General features: G+C 40.5%; 3 protein-coding genes across 6 annotated transcripts; all 3 read right to left on the bottom strand.

Annotated features, from left to right (window-relative positions):
• Positions 1 to 290: 290 nt before the first annotated feature.
• Positions 291 to 4,403, bottom strand: maf1a (MAF1 homolog, negative regulator of RNA polymerase III a). Its single transcript, XM_077004265.1, has 7 exons — positions 3,670 to 4,403; positions 3,394 to 3,522; positions 3,115 to 3,283; positions 2,775 to 2,896; positions 2,508 to 2,627; positions 2,238 to 2,345; positions 291 to 2,032 (listed from the first exon to the last, which is right to left on the bottom strand). The coding sequence occupies exons 1-7, from the start codon at positions 3,750 to 3,752 to the stop codon at positions 2,008 to 2,010; spliced, it is 756 nt and encodes a 251-aa protein (XP_076860380.1). The 5' UTR covers positions 3,753 to 4,403; the 3' UTR covers positions 291 to 2,007.
• A 201-nt stretch (positions 4,404 to 4,604) lies between these two features.
• On the bottom strand, positions 4,605 to 11,859 carry zc3h11a (zinc finger CCCH-type containing 11A). 4 transcript variants are annotated; one of them, XM_077004221.1, is made up of 17 exons: positions 11,744 to 11,859; positions 9,940 to 10,549; positions 9,640 to 9,815; positions 9,425 to 9,544; positions 9,196 to 9,319; positions 8,893 to 9,087; positions 8,734 to 8,802; positions 8,575 to 8,655; positions 8,349 to 8,471; positions 8,184 to 8,252; positions 7,980 to 8,084; positions 7,357 to 7,890; positions 7,182 to 7,246; positions 6,581 to 7,085; positions 6,313 to 6,479; positions 6,064 to 6,194; positions 4,605 to 5,922 (listed from the first exon to the last, which is right to left on the bottom strand). In XM_077004221.1, the coding sequence occupies exons 3-17, from the start codon at positions 9,787 to 9,789 to the stop codon at positions 5,706 to 5,708; spliced, it is 2,655 nt and encodes an 884-aa protein (XP_076860336.1). In that variant the 5' UTR covers positions 9,790 to 9,815; positions 9,940 to 10,549; positions 11,744 to 11,859; the 3' UTR covers positions 4,605 to 5,705. The 4 variants fall into 4 exon arrangements, with proteins under 4 accessions (XP_076860336.1, XP_076860356.1, XP_076860326.1 ...); XM_077004241.1 differs by having other exon boundaries at positions 9,640 to 9,765; positions 9,940 to 10,001; positions 11,744 to 11,839; XM_077004211.1 differs by having other exon boundaries at positions 9,940 to 11,847.
• A 2,436-nt stretch (positions 11,860 to 14,295) lies between these two features.
• LOC143527052 (acidic mammalian chitinase-like) lies at positions 14,296 to 17,014 on the bottom strand. The gene is made up of 11 exons (XM_077021960.1): positions 16,990 to 17,014; positions 16,863 to 16,889; positions 16,536 to 16,740; positions 16,332 to 16,388; positions 16,031 to 16,196; positions 15,808 to 15,932; positions 15,535 to 15,658; positions 15,164 to 15,346; positions 14,965 to 15,081; positions 14,662 to 14,794; positions 14,296 to 14,561 (listed from the first exon to the last, which is right to left on the bottom strand). Exons 1-11 carry the CDS (start codon positions 17,012 to 17,014, stop codon positions 14,296 to 14,298), a joined length of 1,428 nt encoding a protein of 475 aa, XP_076878075.1.
• Between the last annotated feature and the right edge of the window lie 5,864 nt (positions 17,015 to 22,878).

Genomic DNA, 22,878 nt, shown 5'->3' with positions numbered 1-22,878 from the left:
AAACTCAACATGGCTGGCAGTAGGGTGCCCGGGTAGCAAATGCTGTACTATGGGACGGAGTGAGTGAAATGGTTCACGAGTGAAAAATGACTGAAGGTCAAATTCACAGCACATTCACCATCTGGTCTTGTGCATTTAGGAGCAAACAAACAAACATGAATTGGACAAAGGGGTTGTAGGCCCCCGTACCTGACATGTTTACTCAGCCTCTTTAAGCCCTGTAGGAATAGCTGCCTGGGATATAATCGCATTAATGTGCTAAAGAAAAAACAACCACCAAACATCAGTACTGTAGGTTACATGAATCTGCAATTGTAATACTTATGTAACATTTAGCTACAGATGTACATCAAAGGGGTATTTAGCATAATCTTATTGCATCAGTTCATTTGACATCTGGACAAAAGCAACATAACTGCTGGCATGTGTATAAAATCACCATATAGCACAATGTCTGTGAGAAAGACACAGTAGCACATATAACACATGTATTCTACTCAGACCAAGCAAATGATCACTTGTTCACATTAGCTTCAGCCAACTCTAGCACTGGGAATATTTGCAATATGTCCAGATTTTGATGACCAAGACAACAAGGATCATTCATTTAGGTACACTGGGAACGGAGCAGGACTCTAAGCTTTCAATCAGCGCTGCAGCTTAGAACTGGAAGAAACCAGACAGGCCAGCTCAGATTGACTCAGCTGTCTTCCAATAAGAGCTTAGAAAATGAAATGTACACTGTTGGCTCAGTAATTGTTAGATAGGGGAAGAGGAAAACAAACACACACTTCAGGCAGTTTTACCCTGAACTAGAAAATTAGACTCAACTAGAACTAAACAGGTTTATCTAGGACAAAAAACACCAAACAAAACCTACAAATATTCAAAAATAAGAACTAAAGACAAATCCGGCCAACAAGATATGGGAACTAGATTCAAATGGGCCCATTTAAAACTAACTATCATCATCAGCCTACTTCCATAAAAGGGAAAAAGAAAGATTGAATAAACAGTTAAATCTGGGATCTTATGTTATCTTTAGCTTATTCCCAACCAGGATACACTAGAGGGCAGCTGTGGGTCATGAAACTGCAACCATGTCGATAATGGTGGTTTGGAGCAGGCAACAGGGGGAGGCGTAGTGTCAGCAGTCTACTGTCCTTCCTCTGACCAGCCTCGGTGTCCTGAAGGCCCCGTGAGGTTTCAGCTGGACCACGGTCACCCCGTTTCCCACCCAGTCCCTGGTCATGCTGGAATACTGTAGCTATTCCAAGCCAAAGCATTAACTTTGAAAATTAAAAAAGGGAGAGAACAGATAAACCACCCGACACATGACAACATAAAAACCCAAACTAAAAATGTAATTTTGCAATGCTCTGTCCTTTAAAAGTAATACATGTCAAGGTATGATGGCTGAAAGAATTCTCCCGGCTCATCAGAAACAAAAGAAATTGACACGTGAGTCGAGAGCATTGAGGCAATACAATGGGGTGGTGGAATGCTCCCCCTGGTGGCAAAAGGGTTTCACAAATATTGGTTACAGGGTGAAAAAAGGGAAGCCATAAAAATTCTCTCTCTCTCACACACACACACACACACACACACACACACACACACACACTTTCAAATCATACAGCACGATAAAAATAAGATCAGGTAAAGGCTGCAAAATACAAAATCTGAAACAGAACAAACATTGCTAAATTAAATGATATAATCTTAGGATGGTGCTGATGTCTGCACACTCAAAAAGAAAAATCAAAAGCAAATGCTTTAAACTCACACATAGTAAAACCTGAATATGCATAAATGAAAAACACTCTAATGGTTCTCCATCATGACATTTCCCTTTAAAACAAGCAACTGCGCAATCACATGGAAAAAAAAAACTTTACTGGATAATTAAACAACTGCAGTCTAAGGAGGAAAGGAAAGGAGACATGGGTCTAAAAGAGGTGTCTGTCCACACCTCAATCTTAAGTAATCACAGGAAGTACTGCATCCTCACTGGCCACATGGAGCTCCATACCTGCAGAGCAAAACATTGATTAAAGGAGACAAACAGCTTACTGCTCTAGCTCTTGCAATTTATATTTTAATGCTTGTGACATGAAAAAAGAAATTCCCATTGTTCATTTAAATTCCTTTGAGATAAATGCAGGTGCATCCTTGACAGCTCTTCCTGTCTGTGCAGTGCTTGGTCCTTGCGTGTTCCATAATGAGATTTTACACACCTCTCCTCATCCATGTGCTCCTCCTCTACCTCAGCATTATAGCTGCAGTCGTCCAGGTCCAGATCCAGCTCCGTACCGATGCCAGACTCCCCGGGAGCCATGAAGAGACTAGAACCCAACCCAAAACTGTCATTGCACAGCTACAAGACCTGACGTCAACATTTCCATTACCTGGTTTGCAAAGTTACAAATTGAAACTGCGTGCTGAACACACAAGGAACTGTACAACCTTGCCCAATATTCTTTCTGTGGTATCTGGGGAACCTTTACCTAACAGAGCGGCATGTGAAAAAGACGATCCTTTTCAGCCTCTTGTTGTAGAAGAAATAGTTGAAGGACCAGAGGTTGCCTTCTTCTCCATAGGGATCTGAATCAAGGTCTGGATTGTAGCTGATATGAAAACAAGAAAGATGTAATGTATAAATTACAATCACAAAGTTAATACACACAGTAAGACCTTAAAATGGCTTCAATGTCAAAGGAATCTGAAGCCCAGATCAGAAAGTGGTGGAATATGGACATGGACTGGCGTGGTACCTGTAAATGTCGCACTCAGCCAGGCTGATCTCGTGGTCAATGGCCTCCCAGAGCTTTGGCTGCAGGCGACTGTAGGCCTCCCCAGCAGCAACAGACAAGCTACTGTTAACAGCATTGAACACCTAAGGAAACCACGTCATGAAAGAGATACAGTTAATTTTACTGAGCAGTGTACACTACACGTCCATACTCATATGCTCAAGTCATACATAATATAGCTCCTTTTGTCTTGTTTAGTGGAAAAAATTGCAAACACCGGTCTGGATACACGTAGTCTATTCTAATTGTTCAACGCGCAACATGCTTGTAGTGAAATATACCAGTGTCATAATTTCCCTACCCAGTTGACACTGGGCTCCCTACTGAAGTCGTGTCCCCTGGTGCGGCTGAAGTCGTAGTCCGGCCGGAAGGACTCGTTAAGAGTGGCGATTAAGTAGAACAGAGTCTTCCTGCTGCACTTGTCTGAGAGGGGCCCTTCCCCCTCATCACCACTCTGGCTGTGGCTCAGTCTGAAAGCACACACACTCATACACTCAGTACAAAACAGACACACGACCTGCTTCGGCCCAATTTGGAGTCCTGCGGTTTGCCTCTACAGGCGCCATCACCACGCTCTTACTTGCTGGGGCTCACTCCAGATGTTTGTGGAGGAGACAGGGCCTCGAGAACATGAGGCAGTCCCTCCTGACAGAACTGCTTAAACATCTGCTTGTCTTCACCAGCCATTTTGCAGGAATAGCTTTCAATCCTAGGTGATAAAAAGAACATTACCAGACAGGTTCAGGAAATGGCTGTTTGCTTTTGACAAGTTAAGGTGGACAGACACTTCAGTTACATGTTAAATGCTCATCACATCACACGACTTGGCGGGACCGTTACAACTTTGTGAACTTACCGCCCGATTATTTTACAGTCTCCCGTTTCTATTGTGAGTTGTGAATTTATGGCCTCAAAACTTGAATTTTCCAAGAGCTTCATTGCCTTTTTGTTCACGGGTTTTTTTTATTTAAAATAATCTAAAGGGCGCTCCTGAACCTCCTATCGAGATGTAAATCCGTTAAAAATAGTAAAATAACTTATCTAGATAAATGCGCACACACAAAAATAATAAATGCATATGCTCAAATCTGCAATATAAACTGCCAGCTGCAACTAATTCAGCAACATCCAACGCTCAATCTTAAAACGTACAGCTAGCTCGTTAGCTTTTAACGACGTAGTTAGCTCCTTAGCCAAATTCTCAGCAGTATTTTAAGTCTACTATGCAGACCATGAGCCCCCAGGCGACACCAAACAAGCTCGTCCTCCTCACTCAGTCACAACATACACAACCTCCGTCCATAACTTACGAACGCCTTACTAATATCTGTCGCGGGCTTAACGCACTTCTATGTCTAATAAATATATGTTCCTTTTTACTGTGAAATTTCCAGTACCTCCCATTAAACAAGCTGAAATTACGAGGGAAATTATGCATCCCAGCTACTGAAGCGGAGTTGAAATAGAAACACAAGGCTTATATAAGCCTGTTCTCGGCGGTATCGTTATCCTAAATACTTCTTGTATGTTTTTAATATCAGCTACGCAGCTATCGTTCTCTTCTGTGTCACTGCGTCTTCTTCTGTCGGATATGGAAGCCAAAACAATACGAGCTCTTCACCGCCCCCTATCGGGCTGGCGCACCACGACGCCAAACAAAGCTGTACTTCTACAGAAAATGTAGAAAACAAACTATGCAGGCCTTTAGCAGGGTTGTATTTTGATTAAGAAAAAGTTTTGCACTGTAAATCAGACAATACTCAGTTTAAGCACAAATATAGGGAAACTTGATCTTTTCAACATAAGGTATTTTATTTACAAAGTTTTACAGAACGTAAAATAAGTAAAACAATGCAGATACTGAAGCACATATTGGTATCCCATTTCTAATCCTCAATTCTGAGCACATGGTATTTCAGAGACAATAACCTAGGAAAAGTCGTGACGTGAGGGTCTCCTTCGAGACAACACAAGTGAATAAGTACTTATTTCTCCATAATTAAAACAAACATTTGAAAGCTGAAACAGTCCCTGAGAACCAACATATTCACACTAAAGTAACATTTGAGACTGGAGAAGAAACATATCTGGTGGTCCCAAGTACACAGCCTAAGGTTGAGCAAGATTCATGCAACAGGACATAAATATAAACGAGTGTCTGGATATTGTGGGCAAAAAGAAAACCAAACAAAAAAATAATAAAATAAAAAACCAAAATCCCCAATTATCCAATAATTCTTTTAAGACAAAGAATTTCATTAAACTGTTTCAACTTTACACATTTAAGATGCTAAACCTTATTAAAATAGGTCTTGCTTGTCCATGTCAGAACATCTTGCAAACTCTACTGCAAAAATTAAAATGTGCACAAAATGAGGGCATTAAGACATCATTGCCTTCAAAACCCTCCAGGATCTTTCACACAAAGCTCTTCAAAGCATACACAGTATACAAGATATCACTTTCTGCATCAATAATACATGATCTGAGGCAAGTCTTTGCATTATCCAACAAATCAGATAAAAGTCATGTTACTAAAGGTGTCTTATGATGGCTTGATAATTTCTTTTTGGGGATATTTGTTAACGAATGAATAAATCGAACATACTGAATATGCAGAAATTTAATGTTCATATATAAAAGGCATTAAACAGCCAAGAAGAATCTAAATATTAAAGAAAATAAAACAGACGTTGATTCAGACACTGATAAAAATAACCTTTTTTTTTTTTTTTTTTTACTTTTAAAGTAAGGTCAAGCTAAATAAACAGAAGCTCACTGATGGGAGTTGGTTCAAGTCCATTCCAACCCTGGGCGGCAGTGGCTTAGGACCGGAGCAGATGGAGCGTGAAACAGTTCAGTCAAAGTGGTCTTTATTTCCTGAGCTTAAGTCTAGCTGTCGATCATCTCCGAGAGCTCCATCAGGAGGTCGTCCTCGCCTTTGCCCGGGTCCAGCTCCATCTCGTCTTCTAACCGGTCATCTGTAAATTCGTCCAGCAGTTCCTCAAAGTCGTCCACTGCGGAAGAGTGTCCTGCTGAGGAAGGGACGCGGGACGACACCATGCTTGCCCGTCGCGTCCGCATCTGTGTAGGTGTCTTCATAATGGGGCTGCAGAGGGTAACGCAAGCAATACTTCACAAACTTCATATTTCTGCCCACAATGTGTACTGCAACTCATTTACGACACTTCTTGCTCCCCCCTAGATTTCTAACCCTTGTGTTAAAGAAGTCAGGGTGTACATATCATACCTTTGTGGGACAACAGGGGGTGTAGCCACCGAGATGGCAGCTTTGCCTGGGAGGGCGACGTCATCTTCACGAAGTGCTGACATCTGGTCTACACGAGACCCAGCTTCTGAAGCACAAGTCGGCATGGCCATCTATGAATGTGGAAAAAACGAAACAATTATTATTTTTTTTACATTTAATTACTTTTCCCAGAAGGGTTAATACCACAAAACACGTCAAATGTCGCCTCTGCAGCGATCAACACCTCACCTCGATGCGCTTGCAAGGGTGTTGGGTTTCAGAAACAGGAACAGCATTCAGAGGCTTCACCGCAGCAACAGCAGAGCCATGGCTGCCTGTTGCTTTTCTTTTCTGACCAGGATTCACCTGCGCTGCTGGCTTCAGCACAGACGGCCTCACGTTCACCTTGGGCCTCACTGAAACACAAGATTTACCCACACACCACCGTTACACGCACACTAAGATGGGATGTCCCGGCCCATTCTGGAACATGGCATCCACAATAACCAGGCCGTACCTTTGATTTCCACGACTGCGCCTGGGGGCGTTTTGGGAGCCGGCTGAGTCTTCTCCAGTTGAGCCTCCTGAGACTGCACGCCTGGGGAAGCTGCCACCTCGGCCACTGGCACGGGCAGCGGTTCGGAGGATGATGGCTTCGACTGTTTAGGACTCGTGCTGGGCGACTTTTCCTCAGTCTGCAGTTCCGGAGACTTCCTCTGGAGGACCATGACGGGAGAGGTCTTGAGACCGAGACGCTGGCGGCCAGGAGGTTTTGCTCGGGTGGAGGACTCTGTTGTTGGCAGGCTTGGCGCTGTTGGCACCGTCATTCGTGGTCTGATTACAGAAGGAGGCTTGTCTTCAGGAAGTGCAGGTGCTGCTTCCTGTGAGGCCTGTACAGGCTGACTGTCAGATGACTGCTCCTCCTGCTGCTTGCGGAGTCTTTTCTCACGCATAATCTCTTCGAAGCTCTTTACCGTTACAGCCTGGCTAGAGGCTTCACTCTTTCCATTGGTCGTAACAGACTGCATTAAGAAGAAAAAGTTAGGATTTTAGACTTGGACCAAGTGAACAGAAGCAGAGTCAAGAGGTGTGTTGATAAAAGTGACATTAATCCTTGCCTCTGCAACATGATCCACCTTCTCAGATTCTTGCGATTTCTTCTGAGCACTGTTGTTGGCAGCAGCTGTTGAAAAACAAAAAGCAAAAAATGCAGTTTAGCAAACCTAAAATGGGGGGAAAAAACCCTAAAATAAAATGGCTAACCACAGCAAAGAAAGTCTTATTTAAACTCACGTATGTTCTTATTGATGCGAAGAATTCGTCTCTTCGGCCCAGTGTCACTGCTCTCCTGAGCCCGGGTGTGCTTCCGTGATGCTTTCTCTTTACGGATCTCTTCCAGCGTCTTCACCCTGACCTCGCCCGCGCATGCAGGCCCACTGACCGCGCATGCAGGCCCACTGACCGCGCATGCAGGCCCACTGACCGCGCCAGCACTGACAGGTCCTGGGTTCTTCTCTGGGCTGCGGCTGCTTTCCTGAGACACACCCTTCGCTTCCTGCTGTAGCTTCTTTTCAAGCAGGAGCTCAGAGAAGGTCTTCAAACCCATGGGTCTGTTCCCTTTCTGGTTAGGGTTTAAGGCTTTGGCGGGCTCCTCGCTGACGACTCGGACACCTTTCTGCTGAACCTGGGACTTGGCCGCCTTCTCCTGCCGGATCTCTTCCAGAGTTTTGATCCGGATCTCCCCCGACTGCTTTGGCCCACTCTTAGGTGACTTGGGCGCAGCAAGATCAGACGATACTCCAAGTCTCTCATGCACTGATTTCAAAGCTAAACAAAAAAAAAGAAGATCTTTTTGGTTAGGTTTTCTTTTTTGCATGGGTACAGATAGATGCTCTAGTGAATTTCCTGGTCATCACCTTTTTGAGGAGGCATATCAGCGATGTTCTCAGGTGAGTCTATAAATCCACCAAGGCGCTTCACAAGGCTCCCTTTAAGGTGAAGCTCTCCTTCCACAGGGATGTCTAAACCAAGCACAAGTATGTATTACAGCCTGCTCACACATCGCTCTGACCACCATTTGTTTTAATTATTAGTGTGCAGAGTTCAGGAAGTGGTTTTACCTTCTTTAACAGTTCTTTTTCCAAATATGTCTGAGTTTTTCCTTTTCCCCAGGTTCTCCAAAGTAAGTTCTGTAAAGAAGGAAGTGAATGCATGCAAATTAAAGAAAATATTAAAACACCACAAACAACTAATTCCAGTATGATTTCAGGTTCTCCAAAACATACCACTCTTGGAGGCAAGAACAGCAGGTCGTGTAAGGGATCTAATGTTTTCTTTCTCTGTGCCAGTTCCATTGCTGTGCTGTGCTATCGTGGTGAAACCATCAGCACCTTGCAAGCTTGGATGACCTGAAGATAAAATATGGAAAGTGTAAGAGAGTTACTTTTTGATGCATGTCACTTTATGTGCATTTGATGCTCCAAGATCACTAGTGAATATGTGATACGTTACCTGCTCGCTTTAAATTAGCTTTCAGAGCTTTTCTTAACCTGATCTCCTCCAATGTTTTGATTCCAAAGTTCAGAGAATCATCTGTACAAGACAGTGAACTCAATGTAAGTGTCAGTATAGAATGAAACACAATCATCAGAGAGAAGAACGATTTAATACCTTTGTTAGAGATCACTGGTTTCCTTGGGGAGACACTGGAAGCCTCATCTCCCTCTTCAGAGAACTGATCTATACAAAATTATATAAAACATTTAGGGACCCTTGGCTAAACTTGCAGACACAGTGAGTACATTGTTAGTTCAAAAAGTCACTGGTTACCATCTTCGTCATCCTCATCATCAACAGGATTAATGACCACTGGTGGGTGTGTGGGGCTGGGCACATTGTCTTGAGTCTCAGCCTTCAATACCCCTCTGAGTTGGGGGTTGGTGGGGTTGGAGATGGGGGCAGGTGCACATGGAGCATGGTCCTCTTGTTGCATATCCTCGTCTTGTTCCTTCTTTCCAGCTAGGCCTTTGAGGTTAGGAAAAGTGCAATTCAATGACCATCAGGTCAGCACATTCAGTCAGACCCACCATTGTAAATCCAGGTCTAACAGATCATCACGAAGTTGGTCCATACCTTTGTCTGCTGGGACATAAAGTCCATCAATGATACGTGGCTTCTCATGATGGAAGGCACAGTGCGGCTTCTGGCAGCCTCCTGGCTGGTTTTCCCAGTAGCAAGGGATTTCTTTGCGGTTTTTCTGTGTGAAGAACCATGGCGTGTTATTACTTGGAATATTTACATGCTTTAATGATGCTAGTCACACTTGGAAAATGCTAATCTGGAATCAGTAGTTCCCACTTACCTTTATTTCCATGTGGCGGAATTTGCATACTTTGCGGAAGCAGCGGTTCTCCTTCCAAAGGCTACACACAGTCTCACTACCCATTGCAGCCTCGCAGTGTCGGAAAGGGCAACCATCACCCTTTCAAAGGAAACAGGAACGTGTTCGTGAACTTTCTAACTTTCCCCACTAAGGTAAAACCAGGACACACTCAGCACTCAAGTAGCTGATGTTACCTTGGTGCATGTGGAGTAGTAGTAGAAGTAGCAGTCATCTCCGTTGTTGGTCATACTCCTTATAGCTAGGGAACTCTTGCAGGTAAGGAAGTCTTCACTGCTTTTACAGGGTCCTCTGGTGTCTCCCTGGTCAGAATGCAACAAGTCCATTCATGATCCTGTGAATTCTATATGCTCTTTCCCAGAACAGCAGATATTTAAAAAAAAACAACAAAGTAAAGCTAATACATTACAAGATAGCTTATTAGTCATAGTCAAATTAGTCAAAGTTCAAGTTGTGAGAGATGTTCCTTCATTCACCTGCAATGGCCAAGATGTTTCTAGATGGACCTCTTCAATGGTGTCTCCAAACTGTATGGGTCCTGAAGGAACACTTGACCGATGAGTAAAGAGGAACAGGGCGAAAGACAGGGTACTTCAGGCCTAGGGTTCCTTCTGTGAGAAACCTGCTCGCCTTAGAATGCTTTGTTACAATTGATTGATGGAAGAAAAAGTCCGTTTTTTTTCTCTTTTTTTTCCTCAATAAAGACAACTGTTGAAAGTGTAGAAGGGGGTTGGGGATATGAAAATCTTCAAGCTAGAGGTTTCAAGCCAGGGAGAATGGGAATGAAAATCCTGCTGAGTGTGTGGGGTAGAGGAATCTTCTCTCTCTTCACACACAAGGTGGTAATTTGAAGAAAAGTGAGAAAATTTGTACTGTGTGGAATTTGAAATTGTAGCAGAATTTTGAGAAGAGAAAAAAGCCAATGTAAAAAAAAAAATCTGCATGTGAGATTGTAGAAAAAAAGCAATCTTCTCAAGATATTTCCGTTTAAGTTGGCATCTATCCAAATCCAGTTACCGGCAGGACTGAAGAACAAGTTCCTGTACAACCTAAATTTAAAGAGAAAACAAAAACACTCCCCACACACTGGACAAAGTGGGTATACGAGTGAGGTATTCACCAAAATCATCAAAATTTGAAATATTATTTGTGATTACTCTCATGAAACTGCGCTCTCATGAGAAACGAGGACACAAAAACCGCACACAATCAAGCAGCACACATTACTAGTTTAGGATAGTCTGTGATTTACAGACCATCAGGTATTGAATTTACTGAACAATAACGAGCATAATAATCTTATATCAAGTTTTAAATTTAGTTTTTTTTTCTTCTCAAAATCAATGTGCCAACTTTGTGTCCTCTTATGCAATTCTACTGTAAATGGCTTTCTGCTTGAATCTGGGAGGAACAATTCGTAAATATATTGTGATTTATAAGAAGAATAATCATAACAGCAGTTAAAATTAAAAGGCAAATTCAGGAAACATGTAGTTAAATCATCCATGACTAACTTGCTATGCCTACAACAGTGCAAACGTATTCGGTTTCGCTAGTTAGCTTAACAGGACAGCTAACGTTAACCAGTCAGCGAACTACTGTAGGATTTGAAGATAATATAACCTAAGAAATGACCAATGTAAAACAATCTGCTTCGTCTATGAGTACATTTGAATATGTGAAGCAAAAGTATCGATGAACAAAGAGTAAATTGACCAGTAATGAGAAATGAGTATTGCTATTGCTCGTGTGCTTTCACTTTCACGGTTTCTAGCTAAACACTTTTCGTATAGAATATGTTTAGCTAGCATAATTTTGTTGGGCTAACACACATGTTTATCTAGCAAAGAGTTGTGTGCTTTGTATCATTTTGTGTAGATGTAGGCATACGTTATAAAGCCGCTAAACAGTACAGTATATTTTGGATAACTAACTTAGCCGGTTAGCTTGTTAGACTAACCTGCACAGCTAACAAAGCAAATCAGTCACCAATACGACTTAATCAGCTTGTTGGAAATAAAACGGAAAGCAACATTGTCAGGCATGCCTGTTATCTTATAACTCCACTCAAAATCAAAATCACAAACTATAATTAAATTAACAGCATGTCACAGATATAGCACAGCTTGCGTTAGCTAGCTAGTTAACCAGTCAATTCAGCCTACTTTAACGTTAGCTAGCTAGTTATCTTGCTAGCTGTCAAACAAATAAGCGAAACCTTATTCCTCAATATGGATTGAATCTAGCAAATAATTGATACAAGTAAAGCGTAGAAATTACCAGTTATATGGATTTGACAAGTTTAAAACTTGGATTTCATACGAGAGCACTGGTCGACGGCGTTCCCGGCCTTGTCGTATACGAACAAAATGGCGCCGACGTTCCTCTGACAGGAAAAAACAGACCAGACACGACGGATTTAGCTGGGATGCATTTGAAGCGACACAACTCAGCAAAAAAATTCCAGCCCATTTGGACATACAAATAAATACTAATTAAATAATATTTTGTTCTCATATGACATACCATGCTTTTGTCCTATTTTTGGACCACTTTTATTTATCTGGAGTTACACTACGTTACATTCTGGTCGTTACAAGTGAGTTTTATAGTTACATAAAACATTCAAGCCGTTACCATAAGTGACTATTTTTTATGTTACATTCTGGTAGTTACTAAGTACATGTAACATTTTGGTCCATGCTGTATCCCATTCTTTTTTATAGGTTTTATTTTAGTTGCATATAACAAATTTAGCATAGGAAAATATAACTAGCCTTGTTTGGTTGCTAGTTGGGTGCAACTCAATATTTTGAAAAGCCAAACTTATTTGCTAATTGTTAAATGTTTATTTTGTATTTTTGTTTTTATAAATTCTTGTTATATTGTAAATTACATTTTAAAAATTATTTTTCTGCTGCATTTCCGCATTGAAAAGCCACATGTCAACATTATGTTTTATATAAAGTATTTTTCGTTGACAATGTTGCATCTGGCTAACAGAAAAAATAGGCTAATCTTCGCATATAGTAATTGTATAATAACTACATACACCACATTACTACTAGTAATAATTTATATTTGTTATGGAGGATGAGTGAAGCTCATGGTGGAGATTACAATTGTGAGGGGGATGGATATATATAGGCCTATATATGTTTATTATTCAGAGTTAATTTAATAGTTAAAATTAATAGTTAAAATGTATGGGTAAAATGTGAGGTGATGCAATATGTTATACGTTATATTATACAAGTTCCGTAGCACTGTACTGCAGTTTGGTTCATTTTAGTTCCGATGGGCTGACTTCCCAGTGGGGGGACTAATTAAGGCACACCTGAGGGGCTGACCTTGTGCTCGCACGAGAGAAGAGTGTGTGCGTAGTGGCGCTACGAGTTTTTTCCAGTACTGAGCTGTTCGGCTGGAAATAAAGAGAAATTCCTTTATTTGTAACCCGACAATTTTTCCTTCCCACACCTCAGAAAAGAGACTGGAATAAGTCAGTTCACATTATAGGGTTACACAATCAGTTATGAATCTGACAATCATAGTAAAAGCTGGAAACCCTGGGTTTTAACAACTGTACCTAAACCTTTACTGGTGATGTATACATTACAGAGCCAGCATTGCATTTCACATGAATTTATGTTTCAAAGATCCATTTCAAAAACACAGCCTGTGCTGTGTATTCACAGACTGAATGTTTCTTTGCTCAGTATATTGTTATCAAATCAATGTCTTACCCAAGCCAAGGAACATGTTGATATCCTTAACTTAACACTATTTCTACAAAGAGCATTACAGCAGTGCGGCATGTTGTCTGTCTGCCTAACTGTCTCTCTGTCACTTTGTCTGACATCAGGTCAGCCAGGAGAGGAGCGTTGACTGTGTGAGCTATGCAGTGAAGGTCAGAGTACACATAGGCATCAGCACCTGACCCTTTCCTTACACTGTCCTCAGCCTCCCATGGACCCTGCATGAAAATTACACATAGCAATTACATTTATTTATTTCACACTTTTTATTCATTTCCAGCACAGCTTATAGGTCAATGCAATAAAATACATGACAAAGGGACAGAGACATTCTTTCCATAACCCCAAAGAGCTTTTTTTGCAGGTGCAAATGAAGTACTATAAGATAAAGATAACTACTTTACATAAGAGATAAGATGAATAGTAAAATCAGCAAAGACAGGCAAATAATTAAACCAACAAATTACTAATATAATGTTGTTACCACTGAAGAAGTAATACAATAAACCAACAATTTACACACTTTTCAGATGCACCTAGAGGCAAGCAATTTCTTTAATTATTTAATTAATAAAATTGAATCTCAAGTATAAAACACTGTTAATAGAATATTTACTGTTCTTTTGAGCAAAGAAAAAAAGAACTAATGGTAAAAGTCAAAGTTTCTGTACAGTTGCAATTTCTGTACAGTACACACTGAATGTTCCCCATTACTAATCCCAATGGACCATTACCTACAACATTCAAATGAATGAGGGCTGTAAAATAATAAGAGGTGATTTAATGGTTTTACACATTGTGCTTTATCTGGACTCGGCTTTGCTCTGATCCCTGTTACAGTGTGTTTCCTGTTTTGTTTTTCTCTATGTTTCTGTTTAACAAGTTGTGGATGCCTTTGGGAGGCAGGCCTATGATGTTAATTTTCCAAAATCGTCATCACAGATAACACGAAAAATGGATAAGCTCAACTGATTACATGTAATATTTTAGCTTTTTGATTTTATTCATGCTACAAAGCAACAAAGCTGAATACAAACTTATCCATAATATGTATGGCATTCCTTCTTTACTAATGGACTAATGCTTAGCCCAGGTGCAACACTTACAGGAATCATTAAACACTGTTCCACTTCCACAATGCTTCTCAAATGTTTTACCCATAGTGCACTCATAGAATTTAGTTTGATCTTCAGGGTGGGCATAAATGCCGTCGGGCTTATCAGCACAGAATCCAGTTCCAGGTTCATGTATGGTAGTTGTAGTGGTTGTGGTGGGTTTTAAGGTGGTCGTGTCATTAGGGTTGCGGGTAGTTGTGGGTCGAGGTGGAGGCGTTGGAGGCACTTCTGAAAAAATATTTTGTGAGAAATTCAGAATATAGTATTCCGTGTCTTCTAGAAGAAAAAATATGAAGATTTATTAGAAGAAAAAATACAATCAATTTACTGATGTCCAGTAGCTTTCGCAGGTGGCTCATGAGAGGATGGTTCCCCTGTCCACAGAATTGACCAGCAAAGTCATCCAGATCCAGAGCCCAGACGAAAGCCCCTCCAAACTTCTTCTCCTGCAGATAGCGGACCTATGCAGGAGAATGAGATAAGCAGTCAGGATGCCAAAAAATTGAATAATTTGATTAGGGCACTTATTTTGTTTAAAATGTTCTTCCTATGGGAAATATGTGGGTCTATTTTCAATTCCATTATTTCCCATTAAAAAATTCAAACTACTGCTATGCATACTATAAGGTACCTTGGTTTCATAGCTGTCTTTGGTGTCAAAGCCAACCCATTCACCACCCTTGGTAGCATAGGGTACTTTCTGATCCCCAATCCACTCAAGTTTAGTCCCCTCAAGGAAGCCACAGATCTATGGGGAAGAAACATCATAAAGCAATTGCTTGGGAGAAAAATGTTACTTCAAAGCATTTTGCGGTCATTTTGCCAAGTACCTCGTAGTAGGCCCAGAAACCAGCCTCTCTGGTGTAGATGCCAGCAGATGCAGGTCCACTGGCTGGAGCTCCCACTCCACTATCTGACGATGTCAGACGGAAGGTACGGCCATATGTGGTGAACCCCATTCTCAGTTTCTCCACAGGGGTACCGTTGTCCCTCCAGTAACTCATGGCATAATCCTTAACATGAGGAACAAACGTCAATTCAGGATTCGGTGGGTGTTGGTTAGGTTAAAAATATGTAGTGACACATTAGTGCTGCTAATAAGTTAATCTTTTAAGCTTTTAAATCACTAAAATGAGCGTAGGATATTTAAATCAAGACATGGGTCCTATTGGAAAAACTTCATTCCTGACAGAGTTCTCACCGTGTTGAAGTAAATGAGATCTCCCTCATCCTTAGACCCCTGATAGAGGGGACTGTGGTGTCCTGTAAATCTCTCCCAGGTTCCGTGGAAATCATAGGTCATAACGTTGATGATGTCAAGATACCTAGAGTTTCAGACTCCATGTTATGTCATGAAGAGTGAACAAAGTCTCTGCAGCTGTTTTGATTCTTTACTCACCAGTATTGTAATTATTTATAGATTTGAAACGGTATAAAGTACTGTGTCTGTGAATTATGTTAGTTCACCACCTACTTGCCAATCTCAGCTATTTCATATCCAGCATCAATTGTCCCTTTGCCGGCTGATACGGCAGCAGTAACCCTGAGTCTAGGGAGCCCAGTAGCTTGGCTCTCAGCCTCATAAGCTTCCAACAGTTCCTGAACAAATGAACCAGGAGATGAGAATAACAACAGGAATGTTATCGTACACTTAAATGAACACAGTTTAGAGACTAGGGTTAAGTTATCAGACCTACCTTACACAACAAGCTGAACCTCTGTTTGTCCTCTGGAGGACTGCCTCTGGAACCTGGGTATTCCCAGTCCAAGTCCAGACCATCAAATCCATGTGTCCTCAAAAACTTGATGGTGGACTGGATGAACTTTTGACGGTTTTCAGCAGAGGACACCATGATGGAGAACCTGAGATTGATTTTTAACCATTTACATGAGTTGCATTGCATATTGAATAACTGTTAACCAGTTCCACAGGATATAAACTGGTACTTGAAGGTACTTGAAGGTTATTTGTGAAGTGATAGAATTCATAATACTGACTGGGATGATCCAAAATTCCATCCACCAACAGCCAAAAGAGTTTTAAGAGCAGGATTCCTGCATGGATTAAGGAAATATTGTAAATGCTGGTTTTCATATTTAATTAGTATGGTATTTTATTTGATTGGTTATATTGTTTGCTAACTGACAAGTGACAACCTTCATCAGAGGCTACACATTTGTGAATCTGCTTATCATACATACTTGCTCTTTAAGCCATTGAATGCGGCATAAAGGGTCTCGTCGTTCCATTCATATGTGATGATCTCATTAGCATGGTTAATCATAGCAAAGGCATAGAACAGATGGGTGCAGAGAAAGGGATCCACATTGGAAGGCATGTACTTCCCAATACCAGGTCGGTACTGGGACCAGTTGGTGAAATAACATCCCAGTTCCTCGGAATATGCTGCATAATAAAGTCAGAAATCCATTATATTATGCAGGAAGAAGTTCAACAGAGGATGACTGATATATATACAGTATATGTATATATATATGATATATATATATAAATCCTCTGTTACTCACTGAAATGGCATAGCACCAAGCACAAGCCTAGTCAAAATGGAGGCGTCAGGTCAGAAAAGGCAATTATCAAATGATCAAAATCCAAATATCAATTAGACAATTGAAAACACAGAATATTTTTAAATACCTGCTAGAAGAGGTAGTCTGGCCATTTTGAGACCAGTATAATCTCGTATATCAGTTGTACTATTGCTTCTCCTTGGAATAACCGACAGCAGGAAAGACAAATGTTTGAAGACCACTGAGCTTAAATAACTGACTTCCTGAACTCAATTGTTTTCTAATCAGATTAAAGGTGAAACGTTTATTAGAACATTCAAAGATATGATATCTACTGTAGACTGTGGACTGAAATACCTACAGAATCATATCATGTTGACACAGTACAGGGTCCTGCCCCACCTTTGAACTGTTCCAACTCATGGAGAAAAGAATATAATTGACATAAAATTAGTGCTGCCATATTAAAACATACATGAAACAAATTAGATTCCTAATCTCTCCATGTGTTATACTACAGATAGCTTGGATCAGCTGTGCTGTCGCCTGTGTAGCTTCAATCATTGCACAAAATGAAACACATTGTTATGTTTCCTGCTTGGACACTTTCTTCTGTCTAATAGTATATATATATGCTTTGCTCTTGTGTAGGATGCTTCATAGAGTAAACTGACAACTTGCGTGTCTCATGCAAGTTTTGCCAAAATATTATTGATTTAATATTGTTTTATGAGACAATATTAAATAAACATTAAAGTTAAACATTAAACATTAAATAATAACGAGATACCAGGTTTACATCTCATTATGTGATGGTTTTGATATTTTAACAAAATGTTGAAATGTGTAAATCATATAAATTTAAATAAAAGCATAAATTATATATTTTTTAATCTAAAAAAGTTTAGATCCTGTAGAATGTAAAGATTAATACTGTTCTATGAGTAAATTTCCTAATGCATTTGTACTTGTAACAACAGTGAGCATCTTCACATGTGTCTTCTACCTAATCACTTTATGAGGGTTGTTATCTCAAAGGAAACAGTTCATGAGACATTCATGAGATCAACATTAACACAAGAAGCTCTTGAAATAATTTTGCACATTATTTTTCTATCACATGATTTAATCAATGCTTAGTTGAGTAAATATACTTCAAAATTCAGTTAAAGAGTTATTAGTGTTACATAAGGTTAAGAAACCAAGAAAGACACGGCTGAAATTTCATTTCAGTACTGGAAATACTGGTAAATTATTACTTCCTGGCCAGAGACCAGCACCGTGTCTTCCTGCTTTTACTACTTCATCTCAGTGCTGCTTTTGACACTATAGATCACACAATTGACACTGTGAGCTGGTCCCTCCCCTCAACACTACTGACACCATCATCACCTGCACCTGTGCCTAGTTTTTGCCCTTCTCTTTCTGCCACTCTGGCTCCCCCGGCGTCCTCTTCACTCCCACTGAGTTTGCGATCTAGCTCCTGGTTCTGAGGTGTTTTGGGTGGTGGGCGTTAAAGACGTGCTGCTGACATACTTGCCTCCTGCTCCCTTCTTCATCCCGTTACAACTGTTCTCTAGAAATTATGGTTGTCTGTTATCTACTACTATTTCTACTTAGCTGAGATAATGTGGAAATACTAAAAGCTTATAAAAGGAAAATGTTCGGACTGCAGACTGCACTATTGAATTTGATGGCTAGGTTGCCCTGAATGGTGAGAGAGAGAAAGAGCAGTTTAGATGCACATACCAGAAGATGGAGAGACATTTTTCACCTGAGACATGATAGAGGTTGGAATTTGGGGAGTTGAATCAAACGAGAGGAATGGTCTGTATTGAGCAGGATAGCCATTTTGTTTGTTGGATGGAAGCACATCTGTTAAAAAGGTAATTGGCAATGTATGTCCATGGTGTTTTGCAGAGTGAAGTGAATGCAGTGATACAGAAACTGTAGAATTAATGGAACTTAACTAAAACCTATTCTTCATAATCCTTGCTTCAGTTGGTGAAGTTGTGTTGGTAAGGTGCACTCAATATTTGGGTGCTCGGACCTCACTGATGTATGATTCCACTGTATGAGCTGATCAAGCTTTTTGTTGGGTCATATAACTTTCTGGAGCAGTTTTTTCTCCTCTCTGATCCTGCTGTATACTCTTACGTACATCCATCAGTTTGGGAATGACCAAAGGGACTTTCCGCTACACTCTCAAACTGGTCATGTAAGTAGAAACCTTAACTGGGTGAACAGTATTCGTCAACCCTGATAGAGATTAAGCCACTTGGCTGCTCAAACATTTTTGGGGCTTGTGATACTGTGAACATGGGTTTGATCCCAGGGTATAGGTAACACTGAGGACATGGGTTTGATCCCAGGGTATAGGTAACACTGAAGACATGGGTTTGATCCCAGGGTATAGTTAACACTGAGGACATGGGTTTGATCCCAGGGTATAGGTAACACTGAGGACATGGGTTTGATCCTCAGGGTATAGGTAACACTGAGGACATGGGTTTGATCCCCAGGGTATAGTTAACACTGAGGACATGGGTTTGATCGTCAGGGTATAGGTAACACTGAGGACATGGGTTTGATCCCCAGGGTTTAGGTAACAATGAGGACATGGGTTTGATCCTCAGGGTATAGTTAACACTGAGGACATGGGTTTGATCCCCAGGAAACACAGGCTGTAATAGTGATTCACAGTTCACTTTGCAGAGGTGTGTTTTATGGGTGTCTGTCAAATGGGTGTCTGTCAAATGCAAATATAAAAGCTTTGCAGAGACCAGAAGCATTTGTGAAACGCGCTTGCCTTTTGCATAAGTAGATCAGGGTAGCTGTAGAAGTATCTGAACTACCTCCTGTACTACTGCACTCTTCAGATTAACCCTATAGCTCATTTTAATGTGTGCACATCGCTGCTGTTTTATATAGTTTTAGACACTAAAATGTATTACCAGCATACACAGCACAATACATATAAAAGTACTCTACCTGCACATTCACTGAATACATATAACATTGTAATCCACCTACACATTCACATAATACATATAACATGGTAATCCACCTACACATTCACATAATACATATAACATGGTAATCCACCTACACATAATACATATAACATGGTAATCCACCTACACATATATAATCCATAATTTGGATAACACTCCTTCTAATCCAACACCTGGCACATGTACTAATGATATAAATATCATAAGATAATATCAGAAGAGCTGTAATAATTCCAATCAGTCCCTACCTGTTTACGAAAGGATTCCTGAAATGGTTGACTATATTTTTACATAACACATCCTTGTGGACTGGCTACCAAATCTATGAAATTGGCAGTTATAAAAGCGTTGCGGAACCAACCTTTGAGCTCTGTGTTTAGTCAAAAGAGTCAGAGACTGATCTCAAAGCTCATTTATCTCTTTGATTTTATATTGAATATATATTCTATGTTGACGGACACTGCACTCTGGATCTCATTGTGCCTAAATGCATATTATACTCTTATTAAAAGGTATTTATACTCATACTCTTCAGCATTTCTATGAATGAGTTGTTCAGCTGGAAACATTTACTACTTGTTAGTAATCATTGCTGGTTCACTAAGCATGAGCATATAATCCTTACACATACAGTTGTTCACTGAAGTGAAAAAATAACTAAAAATGGGTCTTCACAAAGTAATTACGCTTCTATCTCTGAGAGGTTTTTGGCCATAACTGTTATATTTTGTAATGACATATTTCAGTGTATTGGCTCTTCTATGAGTTCCATTTGGTTGTATATGATTTTTATGAATCCTTAGACAATGCAATAACATGAATGTTGTAATGCTTGTGTAGTGATTGCGAGGCAGATGTGCACGCCTCACTCCAAGGTCACATGGCCAACACGTAGGGTGAGAGATGACATCATAACAATAACACAACGAAACACACATAGCAACAGAGAACCAACTAATCAGGCTAAGTAACAAACACAGGCTAAGATTACTACAAAGACTCGGGGGGGGGGGGGGGGGGGGGACCAGCAAAGAAGAACCCAGGGCACTAAAGGGCACTAAAAGAGACACCATGAAACCAATAAGAGAGGGTGGAGTTACAAATTACAAGGTGTGGACACAGATATCGAAACACAGTGACACATGGAAAATGAAAACAAAGACATGACTGACAGGTGAGTGTGAAGCCAGGTGTGACAAATGCCATGAAAAATACACAGTGATTGACAAAATACATTTTTCTATTTGGGGTCAATTATTTCATTATCTTCTGTGCTAGCATGTCTACAAACAAAAAACCAGAGAAAACAAAATGACTGGCAGGAGTAAAGCTTGATACAACTACACTAAAGAAAGTCAAACACAGGCTATAAATAGAATTCCTTATGAGACATTGCAAACAGATGTGAGAGTGAGTTAGTACTGGAGTGACAGTGCCCTCTGTAGTCAAGGAGGAGAATCTACAAGATTACTGGAGACTGGATGAGAGATAGATGGCTTACATACTAAATTTAACATTAGTATGTTTACTTAAAGAATAGAAATCTATTCTATTCAGTCTTATGGTATGTCAGCTCAAGTCCACTTAGATCAAGGGATTTCAATGCAGTGGTACAGTTAAGACTCAAGATGATTGACTTGGTGTTTTGCACCAAACAGCTACTTGTTTGATGCCTAATGAGTCAGTCTCTACAGTCCTGCCAGTGGGTTTGATGGGATAAACTGTGACTCTGTGGACCTGGAACTGAAGTGGACAGGCCAGGAGAGGAATCTCTGCTGCAATACCAACCTGGAGAGTAATGGTAAGAAGACAGATTGCCTTGGCTGGGTAGGAGTTAGGGTCCCCCCAGTAAATAGCAACAGCACACATGATGATGATAATAATGATGATGATGATGACGAAGACTCAGCACTAAGGGATGCCTTGCTGGAGGAAAGAAGGTGAAGATCTGTCTCATTCAGAGGTCAAAGACAATATCCTAACCCTAACCCTAGGTCTCTAATCAGTCACCATAGCTGTCCAGCTTTACCGATCTTCTGCAGAATAAATCAGAATGTATGCTACATAAAATGTACAAAATTTGAAATGAGACCAAACAATAAATTAGATAAAAAAATAAAAAATTGATTAGGTATCAGCAGGTATTGCAAGACTACATACACTCTAGTCATGGCTGGCAGGATGACATAACTGTTTAATTGAAAAATGACTGCACTGAACAGTTCACTACACACAAGAAGGTGAAGACAGCTTTTGTTAGCAGACTGAACTACTAGACTCTGGCCTGATGAACTAATGTCTGCTGAGTCATGACACATAGCTCAGTCAAAATTATTCCTCACAAGAACTCAATTACAATGAAAAATTATATCTGTTTCTGGGGCACAGAGATTTTTTTAGTCTTGATGGTATCGACCTAAACAGGATTGAAGTGAAAACTCTCTTTTCATCCTCAGCAACCCATCAGCATCTCACAATGATTTAATGTGCAGCCCCCCCCCCCTTCCCCTGGTAATGGGACATCACTATCCAAACATCCTCCTTTGTCCTGATATGTGAGCCTGCAGGGTTCATCCAAAGCATGCAGTCCTCTCTCTACCATCCTCATCCCTCTGTGCACGATCTGTCCAACTCCGTCAGTGGCAGCCTTGCCCTTTATCGCCATTGGTAAAGAGCACAGGATGTTCAGTAATGAAGTGCTGATAACAGCAGCAGGTTACATAACACTGATGAACGTAGCACCGATAGCTTGTTTTGATTTGCACTGGGGCGAAATGAGATGATACTAACGGCTGGTGAAATCCGTAGCACATCCATTACCAGTACAAAGTGGATCTTCTTAGCATCAAATCTCTGGCCAATAAATATTTTCTTGTAAATTATCCTATAAAATCACTGTGTCTGAGGAGAAGGCAGTGGTACAGCTATATACAGTTATAATAATACACTGTGTAACAAAATGTGAACATGTTTTGTTTCCCAAATTAAAAGCATGATTATGC

Source organism: Brachyhypopomus gauderio, chromosome 1 (assembly GCF_052324685.1).
Source record: "Brachyhypopomus gauderio isolate BG-103 chromosome 1, BGAUD_0.2, whole genome shotgun sequence".
Classification (NCBI taxonomy): Eukaryota; Metazoa; Chordata; class Actinopteri; order Gymnotiformes; family Hypopomidae; genus Brachyhypopomus; species Brachyhypopomus gauderio.
This window is presented reverse-complemented; position numbering and strand designations above follow the sequence as displayed.

Bases quoted from the DNA above. Each gene is read 5' to 3' on its own strand.
- maf1a (XM_077004265.1), bottom strand. From the start codon at position 3,752: ATGAAGCTCTTGGAAAATTCAAGTTTTGAGGCCATAAATTCACAACTC. The intron at 3,523-3,669 runs GTAAGTTCACAA...TTTATCACCTAG, and splicing joins GACTGTAAAATAATCGGGCG to GATTGAAAGCTATTCCTGCA. The intron at 2,628-2,774 runs GTACCACGCCAG...TTTTCATATCAG, and splicing joins GCTGAGTGCGACATTTACAG to CTACAATCCAGACCTTGATT.
- LOC143527052 (XM_077021960.1), bottom strand. From the start codon at position 17,014: ATGGCCAGACTACCTCTTCTAGCAG. The intron at 16,741-16,862 runs GTGAGTAACAGA...TTTATTATGCAG, and splicing joins CTTGGTGCTATGCCATTTCA to CATATTCCGAGGAACTGGGA. The intron at 15,659-15,807 runs GTAGGTGGTGAA...CTGAAACTCTAG, and splicing joins GAAATAGCTGAGATTGGCAA to GTATCTTGACATCATCAACG.
- zc3h11a (XM_077004221.1), bottom strand. From the start codon at position 9,789: ATGGACTTGTTGCATTCTGACCAGGGAGACACCAGAGGACCCTGTAAA. The intron at 8,472-8,574 runs GTAACGTATCAC...TTTTATCTTCAG, and splicing joins AGCTAATTTAAAGCGAGCAG to GTCATCCAAGCTTGCAAGGT. The intron at 7,247-7,356 runs GTGAGTTTAAAT...GTTTTTCAACAG, and splicing joins TCGCATCAATAAGAACATAC to CTGCTGCCAACAACAGTGCT.